The sequence below is a fragment of the Rhinopithecus bieti genome, unplaced genomic scaffold (genome assembly GCF_001698545.2).
Source record: "Rhinopithecus bieti isolate Rb0 unplaced genomic scaffold, ASM169854v2 scaffold_6710, whole genome shotgun sequence".
Taxonomy (NCBI): Eukaryota; Metazoa; Chordata; class Mammalia; order Primates; family Cercopithecidae; genus Rhinopithecus; species Rhinopithecus bieti.
In genome coordinates this window covers 376,228-392,747 of record NW_016805362.1, presented here as the reverse complement: position 1 = coordinate 392,747, position 16,520 = coordinate 376,228, and the positions used below count along the sequence as shown (strand labels likewise).

The 16,520-nt window shown below is 47.5% G+C and overlaps 1 protein-coding gene across 15 annotated transcripts in view; it reads left to right on the top strand.

Annotated features, from left to right (window-relative positions):
• Positions 1-16,520, top strand: part of TACC2 (transforming acidic coiled-coil containing protein 2) — a 263,416-nt gene that overhangs the window by 234,382 nt on the left and 12,514 nt on the right. For 10 of the 15 annotated variants that reach the window (XM_017872250.1, XM_017872246.1, XM_017872248.1 and 7 more), the window contains 7 exons: positions 85-200; positions 1,584-1,755; positions 3,074-3,214; positions 4,083-4,172; positions 11,145-11,288; positions 11,716-11,792; positions 15,700-15,743. In XM_017872250.1, the coding sequence (XP_017727739.1) occupies positions 85-200; positions 1,584-1,755; positions 3,074-3,214; positions 4,083-4,172; positions 11,145-11,288; positions 11,716-11,792; positions 15,700-15,743 (784 nt within the window). The remainder of the gene's footprint in view (positions 1-84; positions 201-1,583; positions 1,756-3,073; positions 3,215-4,082; positions 4,173-11,144; positions 11,289-11,715; positions 11,793-15,699; positions 15,744-16,520) is intronic. The other 5 variants (XM_017872254.1, XM_017872253.1, XM_017872258.1 and 2 more) reach the window with 2 other exon arrangements.

The following is a 16,520-nucleotide window of genomic DNA, read 5'->3' as shown; positions in this document are numbered from 1 at the left end:
TGTTGAAGAGTGCTGTGGTTTTCATCTCAGTTGCACGTTCAGGCCAGCTGTACCCAAGCTGATATGTGACTTTGATCCCTGCAGCAGGACGATGACGCCCCGAAGAAGCAGGCCTTGTACCTTATGTTTGACACTTCTCAGGAGAGCCCCGTCAAGTCAACTCCCGTCCGCATGTCAGAGTCCCCGACGCCGTGTTCAGGGTATGACTTCCGTGATGAGAGAGTTACACATCATGCTGGATGTTCCAGAGCCTCTGAGCGCCTTCATGCTGTTATTTTGACTTCATTTCAGTGCATAGATTCAGGCAGCTGACAAGCCACATAATTTTTTTTCTTTTTAATAGAGACAGGGTCTCACTATGATGCCCAGGCTTGTTTCAAACTCCTGGGCTCAAGGGCTTCTCCCACCTCAGCCTCCCAAAATGCTGGAATTACAGGCATGTACCTGGCCACAGTACATGCCTTACAGGCATTACAGGCCACAGTACCTGGCCAGCCCACACTTTAGTCTCTCTGAATGTCCACAGGGACATAAACACATTGGTTTTGTTACTGGCTGCCCTTTGGACTAAAGAAAAATCCTTCAGCAGCTGACTGTGTGACCCACACCCTATAATCTTGCCCAGCACACACACACCTTATTCCATCATTTATCTAAAGGGGGACACTGTGGTCCAGCATTCAGAGCTTGACCCCAGGACCCCCTCCTGGTTGTGTGACCTGATGTGAGGTACTTGGCTCTCCTGGGCCTCAGTTCCCTTGCATGTAAAGTAAAAGTAATAATGAAACGGACCTTGCAGGGATTTTATGAAGATTAAAGGAGGCTATCAGTCTTCCAGGGCCTCCCCCAGCTGTGCGAGGGGGAGAGGGCACTCTGTCTTCCAGAGGGATGCTGTGTGTAAAGCTCTTGTTGAAGTACCTGGCACACTTCAAGTGCCTGGTAAATGTACATTATTGATATGGGTGTTCATGTTTGCATTTATGAGGGCTAATGTTTGGAGCAACGCATTGTTTGATCAAGTAAGTGTGGGCATTGCTGTAAGATTTGGACCAGCCTATTTTTGTCTGCCTGCCCCTTTAAGCGGGAGTGAAAGTGCTAGCACTGACTTCCCAAACTTACAAAAGAGACTTTGCAGGCTGCCCAAGGTGGTGAGAACTATGATGATGGTGGTTACGTTACTAAAACAGTAGCGGCACCAGGTGACAGGTACCGCGTTAAGTGCTTTACAGGCATGCAGCATCTCATTTAATCTTCACAGAGAGGTCCATTGTCTCCATCTTAAAGAGAAGGAATTGGAGGCACGGTACCCAGTCACTTCCCCAGAGTCCACAACCAGGCAGCTGGTGGTCTGCCAAACTCCGGAGCTTGGGTCTATAGCCAGTGGCATCTGTACTTCTGCCCCTCGCTTGACTCTTGGTCCGGGGGTGACTGCCCAGTCTAGAGGCTGCATGGCCACTGGAGACCTGGCCCATATCCCTCGGGAAGTCCAGGATTCCTTGTGATATCAACATGGTCAGGGGATCCTGGTTGATTTCAGTGGGTTTCCCAGTGAGAAGACTGAAGATGCCCTTTGCTTCCCCCAGGTCAAGTTTTGAAGAGACTGAAGCCCTTGTGAACGCTGCTACAAAAGCCCAGCATCCTGTCCCACGAGGACTGGCCCCTAACCAAGAGCCACACTTGCAGGTGTCGGAGAAACCCTCCCAGAAGGAACTGGAGGCCATGGGCTTGGGCACCCCTTCAGAGGCGATTGAAATTGTAAGTGGAGTTGGAGGGCCCCCAGATCACAGGGCTAGCTGTGTATTGTCATCAAGAAGGCCAGGCCTTCAGAGCAACACTCACCTGGTACCTGCCATGGGTCCCACCCTGACTCCTGGACCACAGAAGCCAACCTGGGCGATCCCATACCATGAGGATGAGGGGAAGGTTCTCTGTTCATACCAGTGTGGTTTTGCATTTCACACTTAAGTACTTTATATGCCTTCAGGGTTATTTAGTTTCCATTTTTCGCCCCTTAGGACGGATTGTTGCTTTGGAACAGTCGTTAAGCAGTCTTCTGCAGCTTCATCCTTGACAGAGGGCAGGGGACCCTTTTTTGGGAAAGTTAGTTTTCCTGGGACTTAGTGATGGGAATTTCTCCTGTTCAAAGACCAGGACTTTTCCTGTCCCCAAGCCCTGCTGGGGTCTTGCAGAGCAAATAGAGCTGAGCTGAAGGGCTCACCTACCCCCGAGTCCCTGCACAGCACACGTATCACATGGTCTTCTGCCTTCCCCAAACTAAGTGATGCCCATGCCATGGTCTTCCACACATCTGAAATGCACCATCCTTCTAGGTGGATTTTAGTTTTATTTCGTCTACCTCCTGCCCAGCAATCCCTAAGCAGGTGTGAAGCCCTTGATTTAGTGTGTTATTTTTGTTCTGTGTTAGTAGGCCATTTCTCTCATGCATCAAATGTTTATTGAGCACGTACTGTGTGTCTGACAGTTGGATGCTGGAGTGGATACTAGAACAACAATAGTAAAAAGAGGGTCTAGATGTGAATCAATCTGTCACATTAATACTCTGAAGCACATGTCCATGATTCACCTTCTACAAAGCTGGCTTCTGATTCTGAAGTCTTTCTGATCTATCAGAAGATACTTTTTCATTTGAAATCATCTTTCCATGATTTAGAAAATGACCTTTACCAAAACCTTACTTCCTGTATATATATATTGGAAAGTATTTCTTGAAGAGTTATGTTATGTTTGGAAAACCCACCAGCTAACTGGCCTTTCACCTTCTACGAGCTAGCTGCCACTCACTGACCAGGGAGTGAGGGTGGCGTGGGAGTGGGAGGACACTGAAGGCTGCGCTTTTGGGGAGGGTGTGGGGTCTGCCAATCTCAAGATGTCCATTGTCAGCATGTGGGAATTAGTCTAGATGAAACCACAAGTAATGGCAGCTAATTGATACTCTCTTTAGCCTCAAGGCAGAAATGTCCAGCAAATGGCTCTGTGGCCCTTGCTTGGAATCAATATCACTCTCTGTTCTCCTCTATTTTTCTTGTGTGTCCTCCTCTCTGCCGGCGTTCAGACAGCTCCCGAGGGCTCCTTTGCCTCTGCTGACGCCCTCCTCAGCAGGCTAGCTCACCCCGCCTCTCTCTGTGGTGCACTTGACTATCTGGAGCCCGACTTAGCAGAAAAGAACCCCCCACTATTCGCTCAGAAACTTCAGGTTTGTAGCCCACGTGTGACCTTTTGGGAGTTTGTGAAAACCTCAGTAGAGAATGAACCCCCGAGGCCCAAATGAAATGAGGCAGGATTTGATGAGGAACTGCCGAGAATGTTCCCACTGACGTATCTTCCTTCAAAGAATGGTATACGTGACGTTCTTTACCCACGGTACCAAAGTGATATAAATTGTGTGATTACATATTGAACAAACCGTTTCTATTTCAGTTTAGAAACTGGGCCCAAATAGTCATTATTTAGAAGCGTTGATAGCCCCCAAAGCAGTTTCTGTGATTTATTCACTGAACCAAGAATATTAGATCACCACTGGGCCAAGCTGTTTATATATATACGTGGCTATCTCAGACTCCCAGTGAGATAACATCTGGGCTCAGTCTTGCATCTGGAACCAAAAACAGTGATGTACTCTATGCTTTAAATTTGACAACTTAATTTGATATTCTCTAGACTAGGATGTTCAGAGTAAACCTAGAGAGACTATTAACAGCCATATGAGAGATGCAGCTCCATTCATGGAAACTGTTGGCCAACTTTACCTTAAGAAAGAAAAAGGGAAAGAAATCAAAGAAAAGAGAACAGTAAAATTTTGATCCCATTTTGAAAATCATTTTGTATTCAACTGCACAATACTTCCTGACAGACAATCACAAGGGTGGTTTTTAGAAAAGGAAATTAAATGCTTATTTCATGATCTGCTGAGGTGCTAATTGTGAGAGAAAGATGGAGCGCGTGTTTTTCCTGAGTGCCTGTCATGACACATTTTCGTGGCACGTTCATTTCTCGGATGTGGAAACCATTGACGTCTGTCTTGATGCATTTCCCTGCGGTTTGCCCACACTCCCTGCGGGCAGGAGGAGTTAGAGTTTGCCATCATGCGGATAGAAGCCCTGAAGCTGGCCAGGCAGATTGCTTTGGCTTCCCGCAGCCACCAGGATGCCAAGGTACCGGTTTGCTGCTGCGTGCGCCACCTCCTGGGAATGTCATGTGTGCCGCTGGGGTCCAGAAGCTGCTTTGCTAACCATCCACCAGGCGGGCATCATCGGTGTCCAGCAAAGGGTCATTTCCAAAAAGCTGAAAGCGTCACTCTTGCATAAATACACACTGAGCACGTAGCTGAGATCCATTTAACTTGATAATGCTAAACCGCGAGATGGTACTGCTGGTTAAATGGGGGAGAATACAGAGACCAGTGTGAGGGTCAGTAGGGTAAAGAAGGCTAGCCTAAGACGGCAAAGTTGAATAGAAAACTGGTGAGCACCAATTCAACAGAGCAAAACAAAATTCATGACCTTTGAGAGTTTTTTTTTCTACAGCTAGCATTTGCTTCTCTATTGAACAAACATAATTTGCGACTTTTCTATTTTCTACAAGTTAACATCTGACTTTGTTGCAACGAGGCTCTAATCAATAATACATAGTAAGTGAAACCAAGACATTTGATAATACTCTAGACCAGGCCAAAGAAATCCTTTCTGTAAAGTGCAGATAATAAGTATTTCCAGCCTTGTGGGCCATACTTGTCTGGCACTGTTCCAATAAAACTTTTACTTATTTGCTTTCTTTCTTTTTTTTTTCTTTACAATAAACAGCAGTGGGCCATTTGGCCCATGGAGTTTCCCAATTCCTAGTTTTAGCATGGAGTATGACATTGACAGGGCATGCAGAAATCTTTTTGCCTGGCTTCCAAGTTTGGGGTAACTTTTATTAACAATTTGAATGAGTTGCTGATGACGTGCAGAGCGTGTGTTTGTCCCTGGACTGCCCATGCAAACCTTGGTCTCTGAGGGCATCCTCATTCCTACCCCTTACCCCACCCCGAGTTGGACATCCCGATGAACCTAGTATGTCAGACTGTGCTCTGTGGCTTTGAACAAGTAGGTGAACCTCTCTGAAGGCCTTAGTTTTGCCGTTCATGAGATGAGGCCAATAATAGCCAGTTTACAGGTTGTTGTGAGGATGACAGACGTCTGGTATGTGGAGAGTGACACCATGCTTGACACCTAGTAGGTGTGTGATAAAGGAAAGCTGCTGCTGTTAGCGGACACTTCACCTTTTGCTTCTGTTACCTGATCAGGTGCTCCCAGTGTCTGTCCTCAGTGGGTAGATCCGGGTCCCATTTTACAGATGGGGAGATGGAGCCACTTGACAGTGATTCACCAGCCTGTTGGGGACTAGAACTCAGGTCTCCAAGTGAGAGGTCCCCAGCTAGGTATGGTGGTACACACCTGTAGTTCTAGCTCCTTGGGAGGCTCAAGTGGGAGGATTGCTTGAGCCCAGGAGTTCAAGGTGACAGTGAGCCGTGATCACGTCATTGCACTCCAGCCAGGGTGACAGAGTGAGACCCTATCTTTACAAACAAAAAAAAAAAGTACGAATGGGAGCCCCTGGCCTGCCTGCCTGGAGTAACAGCTCATCTGCAGGGGTCGGGGGGCAGTGACGTCTGTGTCTCTCATCCTTGGTACAGGAATAAGAGTTCCGGCTGCTACTACGGCCCTGATGGCCCCCCAGTGAGGTCTCCTTGGCCATATGCAAAAGAGAGACCCCTCCCAGAGACAGTAGGTGCTTACACTGTGGGTGTGCAGGCTGGGAACAGCGAGACCCGGGGCAGGGACAAGAATGTCAGTACAGACTGGGGATGTCCTCGTTCTTGTTGCCAAATCATAAGCTTAGGTCGAATTTCTATGAAAGCAAGATTTTTAGAAAGCATGAAGCAGTGAGGACTTCCCCCCACCCCCACACGCACTAGATTTATTTCTAGACATCCTTGGGGCCTAAAGACAGAATGAATTGCATGTAGTTTGACCACTGTAAGTACCGTGTATTCCTGTCCAGAGTTTGAGGTGAAATTGAGCATGTTTGGTGAGTAGCTCAGGGTGGAGATGGAGTGTGCTGAGGGCCGTGGTCCCCCTGCCACCTCCTTTGGAGAGCGGCCAGAGACAACTGTTGGCAAATAATAGCCAGGAGTTGACTTTTTGTCAATTACAGGCTGTTCTCAGAATATGTGCCCCAATTCTGAGTTAGAAAATAGTGTCCTGCAAGTTCATAGTGTGTGGGTCGGAGAGGCAGCCCAAGCCACCTCTTTTATTTCAGAGGCGTGTGCTCAAAGGAGTATTCTGTGAGGGTAGAACTGTCTTGGAGTCTAGAGGGAACATTTTTCTCTAGTAGAGTAACTTGTATTGCTTTTGTAAAAAGTGCATTACCTGGTGATGTTGGCCCGTGGAAAATAGATGGTATTCCTGTAGCTACCCAGCCTGAGGGTGGTCCACGGGCCTGACCTCAAGTTGGTCCCTGTGGGTTTCTTTTCCATATAGAAAGATTGTCCCTTGCTGCATTGGAAACTGCTGATGCATAGGAAGAGAAAACAGCAGCTGTGTATCCAATTTGCCTTTTTTTCTGGCCATATATTTCAGCGGTAGGTGACACAGCTCCATCATTTTGCCAACATGGTCTTAAGCTGTTGCTAACACAAAGATGAAATCACTTGGAACGAAAAATATCATATCGCATGGATGAGAATCACCATGAGCTAGAGTGGGGAGTGATTTTTCCGGTTGTCCCCCAAAGCAGCTTTGACTTCCATTTCTCTTTAGACTGGTGGAGAGCTGAGTCAGCCTTGGAAGAGCTGCAGTGGGGGTTTCTCCATCTCAGTTAGAAAATGTGAGAAATGAGGAAAAGTCCTTAGGGGCTGGGGTGTCAGGCTGCAGTCTTACCATTACTGTCCTTCCACATCCTTCTGGTCAGATGGAATTCGGCTGTGTCCTCCTGGGCGTGAACCTGACCAAGGTCACTGGAACTGTGGTGCAGGAGCCCTGAATTTAACACTCAGCCACGTCAGATGGAATCTGAATGTTGTGTCTGGGTGGCTCTCCAAGAGGCGCAGGCTATGGGCCTTTCTGGGTTAGGAGGACCCAGTAGAAAGATGGAAGACTGTGTCTGGGTTCCTTAGGAGCAAGGCCATACAAATAACAAGCTTCAGGAAGGGGCGAGTCCTGGCAAGAGCCCCCCGGGGCGGTAGAGTGGTGTGGCCCCTCAGTCCTGGCCTAGAAGAGGCTGATGCCTGGAGCTGACATGAGCAGAAGGCGTTGGGGCCACCTGTGTCGTCACTGAGCAGCCTGGCAGCATGCTACGTGTTGCCCTCTCTATTGCTGTGTCACAGACTGACCCCCCATGCACACACATTGAGCTGAGATTCAAAAGGAGGGAGATGCGATGCCCAAAAGCCACGAGAACAGCCTGAGAGGAGTGACAAGTACCAACTCACGAGCGCCTGTGTATTTGGCCCTCTGGAGCATCTGTGGTCATTGCCTGGAGGCTATGTCTTGGCTTGGTAAGCGGGAGCAGCTGGCTGGTGCCGGTGGTGCCACCTGTGGGAGTGGCATAAGGCCTGATGCTGAGTGCCTCTCCATGATCCCCGCTCCTCCTGGGCTTGGGGACTGCCTGTGGTCAGAACTGGATGGGGCAGCACCCAGCGGAGGCCACTCTCCTGCTTGGGTGGCGGCACATGACCTGGACACCCCCTGAGCGCCAGGCCTGTGTCCATGCACCGTGGCCTTGGTCCAGGTAGCTGTCATCTCCCTAGCTCATCCTGACTCCTGGCCTCACCCCTCCGTGGCCCCTCTGGCATGGCTCTCCCAGTCTCGGATGTGCAGGTGCTCTGCCCAGAATTGGCCTGTCTCTGCTCCAGGGGACAGGGATCCTGCCACAGTGCCAGCCCCTCCTCTCCATGTCTGGCAGCAGGGAACTGTCCACAAGGGGGCTAGGACCCCACCCCCAGCTGCCAGCAGGAAGGACCCCAGGCACAGCCTGCAGATCTGAAGCAGGAGACAGTGGCCAGAGGTTCTCGCAGGTCGCGGGACTTGAGTGGAGTGAAGGTTGGAAATTGGTTACAAAGTCCATGCCTTCTGTGTCACAGCCATTTCACATTTCAATTTGTGATTCTAGTGGCCTTTTGGCCCCTCTAAAGTAGCAAGTGAGGGTTATGTGAGAGAAACAAAGCTTAATCTAAAAATATCTGATCTTAAAATATCAGCGAGAGACAAAGCTATTAATTTCAGTTAAAAACAATTCTTGGTTGTAAGGGGAAACCAGAGTGTACACGATGAATTTCATCAACACGCAGATACTCGGGCAGTAATTCAAGAGGGCTCTGAAGTCAGCTGTTCCTTTATTGAAAACACCAGGTGGCCAGGATGAAGGGGTCAGTGAACAGTCTACATGGTAGTGTCCGTTTGCATTTTCTTAGAAACCTCATTATTTTATTGATTTTTTTCATTCCCTTTCTTGTTTTACAAAGGATTTTAGGCAGCATAAAGATAATTAATTCCTTCATTAGTCATATTTAGTTTCTGCCCAGTATGATAAAGTTAGTTTTAATTAAATCAATTTTCTCCTGCGCTGCAGGGAGCCTGCTTATTTTGGTCAGAATTGAATCTCGTTCTGGGAAACCTTGAGGCCAGTCACTGAGATTCTCCATTATATTCATCTTCAGAAGGTCCACGCTGAGTTTGATGGTGACTGATGTTGTTTTCATTTTGAAATTTTATTGCTCATTAAAAAAAAACACACACACACACATTTGTTGACTTTAAAATGAACAGTTTTGTTTTCCTTTTAAAATCCTTTATCTTTTTTTTTTTTTAAGACAGACTCTTACTCTGTCACCCAGGCTGGAGTGCAGTGGCATGATCTCAGCTCGCTGTAGCCTTCGCCTCCTGGGTTTCAAACAATCCTCCTGCCTCAGGCTCCTGAGTAGCTGGGATTACAGGCATGCACCACCATGCCCGGCTAATTTTTGTATTTTTAGTAGAGACAGGGGTTTGCCATGTTGGCCAGGCGGGTCTTGAACTCCTGACCTCAGGCGATCCACTTGCCTCAGCCTCCCAGAGTGTTCGGATTACAGGTGTGAGCTACTGCAACCGGTCCCCAATTTTTTTTTTATTAAAATTTTTTATAGAGATGGGGTCTCACAATGTTACCCAGGGTGTTCTCAAACTCCTGGCCTCAAGGGATCCTCCCACCTCAGCCTCCCAAAGTGTTGGGATTACAGGTGTGAGTGAGCCACCACACGCGGCCCAGGATTTTTTTCAGAATTGTGTGTTTATGAACTTTCTCCATAGGACAAATATTGACTATTGATCTCTGTGTCATTTTCAACTACTTCCTGAGAAGTTCCCGCGTGACAAGCAGAACTGTGAAAACCATTTTCAAAGAGTAGAGATAAACCCCTGCATGTGAGAGGCTCTGGCCCTGTGGCCTGGTGGTGCCCTTGGTTCTGGGAGGTCAGCCTGCCTCTGCTGAGGGCTATTAATGTGTATTCTGGTCAAGCGTCCTTAACACGGGGGCTTCTTGAGGGCCTGAGCCTGCCCTGTTCTCACATGAGTGAGTCTCTGGGGTCTGCTTGAAGGAGACTGTGTACTTCCATCTCTGGCCGGTGGATCATTTGGGTCCTGCTTCAGGGTCACCCCAAGTATGCGAGGCCAGGCAGGGGCCATGAAACCCAGGCAACAGACATTCTCTTCCAGAACAACCGAAACTATATAGTTTCACCCTGCGTGTATACAGCTAACTAACTGGTCCTAACTCAGTCATCTCCGTCCTATCCATTAAACTCCTGGAGTTTTCTACGCTGTCTGCCTTCTCGGGTTTATTTTCCCTGATGCTGTCGTAGGGTAGGCATGCCTGTTCTTGTGGTGGAAGGGACAAATTCTGGACAGGTACCTTTAGGTCCTCCCCCTTCCCAGTTACTGTTGACTCTTTAATCTTACCTGCTGTCCTTGATAAGCCCTCATCATGCTTTCCCCAAATCTCCTTCTCTCTACTTCACTGTGGTGGCCTTACACCATTCAATTTCTTCTCATAATTTCCCAAAGGAAGAAGCAGTCCTTCTCTGCCTGTTAGAGCACTCTATTATTGATAACTAGGATAGAGGTTATCACTGGGCAGCCATGACAGCACCACAAGGTTAATGCATAGGACTGAGAGTGTGGTTGGTTTGATGTTTCTTTTGCAGTAGAAGTAGACTGACAGCCCGGCTGTGCTGGTCGATGATACTGCTAACACCGCATTTCAACTGTGTTGCAAATTGCCGAGCATTTTGTGCAAAGGGAAAAAGAATAACCACAGACTCCTCTTCACCTCTGGGAGGCTAGTATCTGTTCTCCACAAAAGGCTGTAAAGCCTCAAACCAACATCAGTTGAGTGGGTTGGGGTGGTGGATCATGCCACTTGTTCGGGGTCTAGTCAGCAAATGTGGATATTGTCATTGACCCAGTTTTTAATTTTCCCATTTATGTAACAGACTTCATGGCAACAGAACTCCAACATAACTCTTACATCCAGAAACTCTACCTAGCCAAAGGTGATATTGGTTGACAACTACAGTAGGCCTTAAGCTTTGTGTGACTCACTTCCTTTCAAACAGAGCTAAACAAATGGCCCCAAAATTGAAATGTAAACAGTCTTACAAAAGTGATCAAATCTGTGGTTATTCAAAACTAGGCAAACGTAGACTAGTAGACTAGAATTCAACGTTATTCACCATTGAGATCTCATTTTGGAAGTGGAGCCTGCTGAATAGTGCCCTGGGTTCTCAGGCGCTGTGCCTAAGTGGCTCAGTGTGTGATAAATGGCAGAGATAAGCAGGTACCAGACATGCTGGACTCCAAGGCCTCAGAGCTGCGGGGGCCTCTGCCATTAGCCCCTTTGTCTGCCTGCCCGGGTGCAGAATGATAGATCTCCATCCCTAGATTAGACTCGGCATTTCCCTGTTCATCAGTCTCTGCACTTTCTCATACTTTTGATGTTTCTTTGTTTCAAAACCATACAACTGGCCCATTCATGAGAGGGTGAGTGTAATCCTCTTTGTCATATGATTAATGCTAACTTTTTGTTTTTAATTAAAAACCATTCCACAGAGAGAGGCTGCTCACCCAACAGACGTCTCCATCTCCAAAACAGCCTTGTACTCCCGCATTGGGACCGCCGAGGTGGAGAAACCTGCAGGCCTTCTGTTCCAGCAGCCCGACCTGGACTCTGCCCTCCAGATTGCCAGAGCAGAGGTATCGTGGCATGTGGTGTGATTACCCTCTTCCTGCCACTTATAAATAAACACGTATGCCCGTGGTCCACAAAGCCAGAGTCTTTGGAGACAGACTTTGTCCTCTGAACGCTGCAGGCAAAGATGTATGGCGAACCGTGTGTTTTGATCTTCCTAGACACTGTCATGTGATGGGCCTTTTGGCCTTGTTGAATTTACAACAAAAAGCATGCCCCTTTCAGTTGCTCCCCAGTGGGCACTGTGAAAGTCTTGATATCTCGCTGCTTTCTTTTTTATGCTCAGGGAAGTTCTCTGAACGTAATTATGGTTTGTCGTAGGAATTTTTCATTCCACATTTATTCACCGTCTCCTTTTCTTGATCGATGAATTGCTCAGAGCCGAGTTCACTCATCTGGGGCTAACCTTTCTCTTCTTCTCCCTGAAACTAGATCATAACCAAGGAGAGAGAGGTCTCAGAATGGAAGGATAAATATGAAGAAAGCAGGCGGGAAGTGATGGAAATGAGGTCAGTTGGGGAGCTGGGTCTTCCTCGTGCCTGAGGGATGCTTACCAGTGGTTTAATAATGACTGCAGCTGGTGTGGTTCACAGAAGAGTATCTTCTGTGGAAGTTCTCTCTTCTTTATTACACACGGTTCATGTTTTCTAAAAGTATTTTACTCTATTACTAATACTAAAATAGCATGCCCATGAGTTAAATAATGCATTCAAATAAATATAGGTACAATGCAAAACAGGTCTTCTCCCCACTCAGCCTCCAGTTCCACAACTCGCAGATGACTATCTTCTGTGTGAACCCTTCCAAGAATTTTCCATTTCTCATCACAAATGTAATAATGAGTGTAAACAGCCTCTTTTTTCTCCAAAACAAATGAGAACATGCAGTATACATTATTCGACACTCTTTTTAATTTTCGTTTCTTTTTTTTTTTTTTTTTGAAATGAAGTTTCGCTCTTGTTGCCCAGGCTGGAGTGCAGTGGTGTCATCTCGGCTCACTGCAACCTCCAACCCTGCCAGGTTCAAGTGATTCTCCTGCCTCAGCCACCTGAGTAGCTGGGATTACAGGTGCCTGTCACCACGGCTGGCTAATTTTTTGTATTTTAAGTAGAGTCAGGGTTTCACCATGTTGGCCAGGCTGGTCTTGAACTCCTGACCTCAGGTGATCCACCTGCCTCAGCCTCCCAGAGTGCTGGGATTACAGGCATGAGTCACCGCTCCTGGCCCACCACTCTTTTTAAATTTAATAGCATATCTTCAACATATTTTATTCCTCTCTGCCTCATTCTGTTTAACAGGTGCTTAGTGGTCCATTGTATGGATATAACATAATTAATTTAAACAGTCTCTGTGGACAAACATTTAGGATGTTTTCTGACTTTAGCTTACTAAATGATTTATTTTCATTGTGGTATATTGTAATAGAAATATAGCCACCATCTATAGTGTACATAAGTTGTTTTGTTTTGTTTTGTTTTGTTTTTGAGATAGAGTTTCGCTCTTATTGCTCAGGCTGGAGTGCAGTGGCGCGATCTTGGCTCACTGTAACCTCCGCCTTCCGGGTTCAAGCGATTCTCCTGCCTCGGCCTCTCAAGTAACTGGGATTACAGGCACCTACCACCATGCCCGGCTAATTTTTTTTGTATTTTTAGTAGAGATGGGGTTTTACCATGTTGGCCAGGCTGGTCTTGAACTCCTAAGCTTAGGTGATCCGCCCGCCTTGGCCTCCCAAAGTGCTGGGATTACAGGCGTGAGCTGTTACACCCGGCCCCGATACTCCTTTATTATCAAAATCAATTGCATTCCTGGCTACCATTTTAAGAAGAAAGCGAACTGTAGGTAATCATATCCCGTTTTCTAGGTCATGGTAGGATCTTCCTGAAAATTTTCCTGTTTGTTCCTTCTTTCTGCTGATGGTCCCCTGTGGCCACCTCTGTACACTGAGCCTACTGTACTGTTTCACATTCAAATGAAAGCCCTGCATTTGCATTATTTTTAAACCTCTTTGTTTTGTCTCTTATCTGGGGGGCATGGGTGGCTCTAGTTTTTTCACGTGCACTGAAAATGAGGCATGGCACCCGGGAAGGCTGGAAGTTCTGTCTCTAATTTCTTTTGCCTCCTGGGAGCTTTGCCTTCTTGGTGCCTGGGGAGTGCTTGTTTGTGGTTTGAGAAGTCGTACCACTGAGGGGCCCCCAGGAGGTGCCATTTACTAGCTGATGTGGTAGGATTTCAAGATGTCACCAGCTGGCGCAGATGTGCCAGCATTTGATAGCCCGAATGTCAGCCCGTCAGCCTCTGGAGCTAGACTAGGTGAAAACCAGGCTCTGCTTCCCAGCCATTCCGGGGCGTCTTACTTAACTCTGTGCCTCACTTTGCTTATTAACTTGAAAATGGGGGTAAAGAACAGTGCCTCAACAGAGTAGAGCAGAAGGATTAGGCACAAAGGCTGCAGAGTCTGATGCTCGGATTCACATCTGGGCTCTGCCACTTGGCAGCCTTGGAATCCTGGAAGAGTTTCTGAATCACTCTTACCCCACCCCACTGTCTTCATCAGTAATGCTGGCAACAGTGAGAGCACTGCTTCTTAGGGTCATTGTGAGGGTAAAGTGAAAAAACAGCACAACTAAGGTATTTTCAGGTCCCTGGTCTCTCCACGCTTCCAAAAGGACACATCCCTTACCTCCTCGTGTCCTCAGCAGTGATGGGTTTAGACAGGGCAGCCTCAAAGATCTATCCCAGCTTTGTGATTCTGAGATGCAAGGAGGTGCTGTTTAATGACAGGAAACACAGAAGTGCTTCTGTGTAGGATTCCATAAGAACCCTCGGGGGCTCATCTCGTGGTTACCTTTCTTGGGAGTCCATTCTGGGGTGAGACACTGACCTTAGGACCAAGGTTGAGCAGCCAAGGACAGGCACCCAGCATTAGACTTTGCAGAATACATTCTACTTTCATTATTCCTTTTACCCTTACTGAATTTGCCATACAGCCCCGAAAGGTGGGGTCTAGGAAAAACCTTACTGTACCAAGGAGTAAGCAGAGCACCTGCAACTTCAATGAATGTCATGCTCAGGGTCACACAGCTGGGAGGGGCAAGCTCAGCGGGAGCCCAGGCCTCCTGACTGGGGTGGGGGTCTCTATGGTCTTCTGTCATTAGGGTCCTAGATCTTCAACAGTTACCCGCTCTTGGTTCTCTTGTGGGGAATAATTATTAGATAATGTAGATGAACTCCTGATTCTTTTTGAGAAGTTTCTTCCAGCAGATTGGCTTTGGAGGAAGGACTTCTTCACACATTGGTTCTTCCATGTGGGGACAGCTGGGAGGCAGTATGACAAACGGAGTCTTAGTGCTTTTGTGCAGCTATTGTCTATTGAGGCTTCCCAGGAAGTTTACTCTGGGTCAGTAGGAGATAAGATTTGTGTTCAATGATGCCAGATACATGAGATGCTTTGGAAGAAGATGCAGATAAAAGGTGATAGGGTTCCAAGGAGAAATCAAGGAAGGCTTCTTGAAGGAGACGGCATTTGAATTGGACCTTGAGAAACAGACTGTGAGGGGTAGAAATCAAGAGAAAGTGAATAACATAGGCAGAGGCATGGGGATAAGAAGGCCAAGAGCAAACAAGAAATCATTTGTTCTTATTGAGCCACTGTGGTCATGACATGGCGTGGAAGGAGGTAAGATGGATGAGGGAGGTTGGGCCCAGGTTGCAAAGACCTCCATTGTCGGACTGGAGGTTTGGCTTTATTTTTAATTTTAAAAATTTTTTGGAGATGGAATCTCGCTCTGTTGCCCACGCTGGAGTACAGTGGTGTGATCATAGCTCACTGCAGCCTCAGACTCCTGGGCTCAAGTGATCCTCCCACATTAGTCCCTTGAGTAGCTAGGACCACAGACGCAGACCACCACACCTGGTTAATTTTTGTATTTTTTGTAGGGATGGTGTTTCACCATGTTGCCCAGGCTGGTCTCGAACTCTTGGACTCAGGCAAACCTTCTGTCTTAGCCTCTTGAGTAGCTAGGAGTACAAGTGCACACCACCATGCCTCATTCATTTTTTTTCATTTTTGTATAGGCAGGATCTGGTTCTGTTGTCCAAGGTGGTTTCAAACTCCTAGCCTTAAGCAATCCACCTGCCTCAGCCTTCTCAGTACCTGGGACTACAGGCATGCACCACTCTGCCTGGTTTGGTTTTTTTCTTAGTGGGCAGTGAGGGGTGTTGAAGGCTTTGCACAAGGGGGTGGCATATTTAGAGTCATGTACCAGGAAAATGAGCGTGCAGGGCGAGGACTGACATTGAAGGTGACCCTGGAAGTCGGGACCCCGCTGCACGTGGGCCAGGCTGTGGCGCCCAGCTGTGTGAGATGGGAAACCATTCTGTTGTCATGACTCCAACATGTCTTTACTTCTCTTATAGGAAAATAGTGGCCGAGTACGAGAAGACCATCGCTCAGATGATAGGTAGGTGTGCTGACCTGCGGGGGCTCAGGCCGGCCCTGACCTTTCTGAACTGTGTGGAGGCCTTGGAAGATAGGAGGTTCAGAGTGGGTTTCTGGTAGAGCTTGAAGTCTTTCAGGGAGGGACCAGAGCATTCCAGAAAAGATGGCTTTGCCCCAGGACCGAGACGCCCTGGGGCTCTTTGGAAATGCCCCCCTGGACTGTGCCGTAGCATTATTCACACGCCTGGGAAGCCATGGCAGTCACCTGCCAGCTACCATCTGACCCAGCCAAGGACTCTCCACCTCGTGGGGAAAGAGATTCCTTTTGGTTGGGATATTTGGGGGATTTTTTTCTTTTTGCTTGTGGGAGAGAATAGGAATCAAATCCCTAGACCCTAACTTAGTTTAGACTCAAATGACAAAATACCCGACTCAGCCTTTCCTCAAGGACCCAAGGACAAGGATAGTGGGCCATGGTGTGATTGTCCGCCCCCTTCTTCCCGTGACCACGGCAGGTCCTGTTCACTGACCCCAGCACCGTTTCTCACTGAGATTGGACGCTGCCTCGGAATCCTTCTTAACGCAGCGTCCCTGGCAGCCAGTACTGACAAATTTGCTGTGGTCCACAATAAAAGAAGGCCTCGAGTTATAAGCTACACATGCCTGGGCCGTTTTTTCTTTTCTTTTCTTTTTTTAAATAATGAGAAAAGATCTTTTAGAAGCTCCAAGCCCAAGTTTTTACACTAATGGTCACTATTCAGAAATCATATTATGACTGGGGCTGTGGGATGCTTTTATT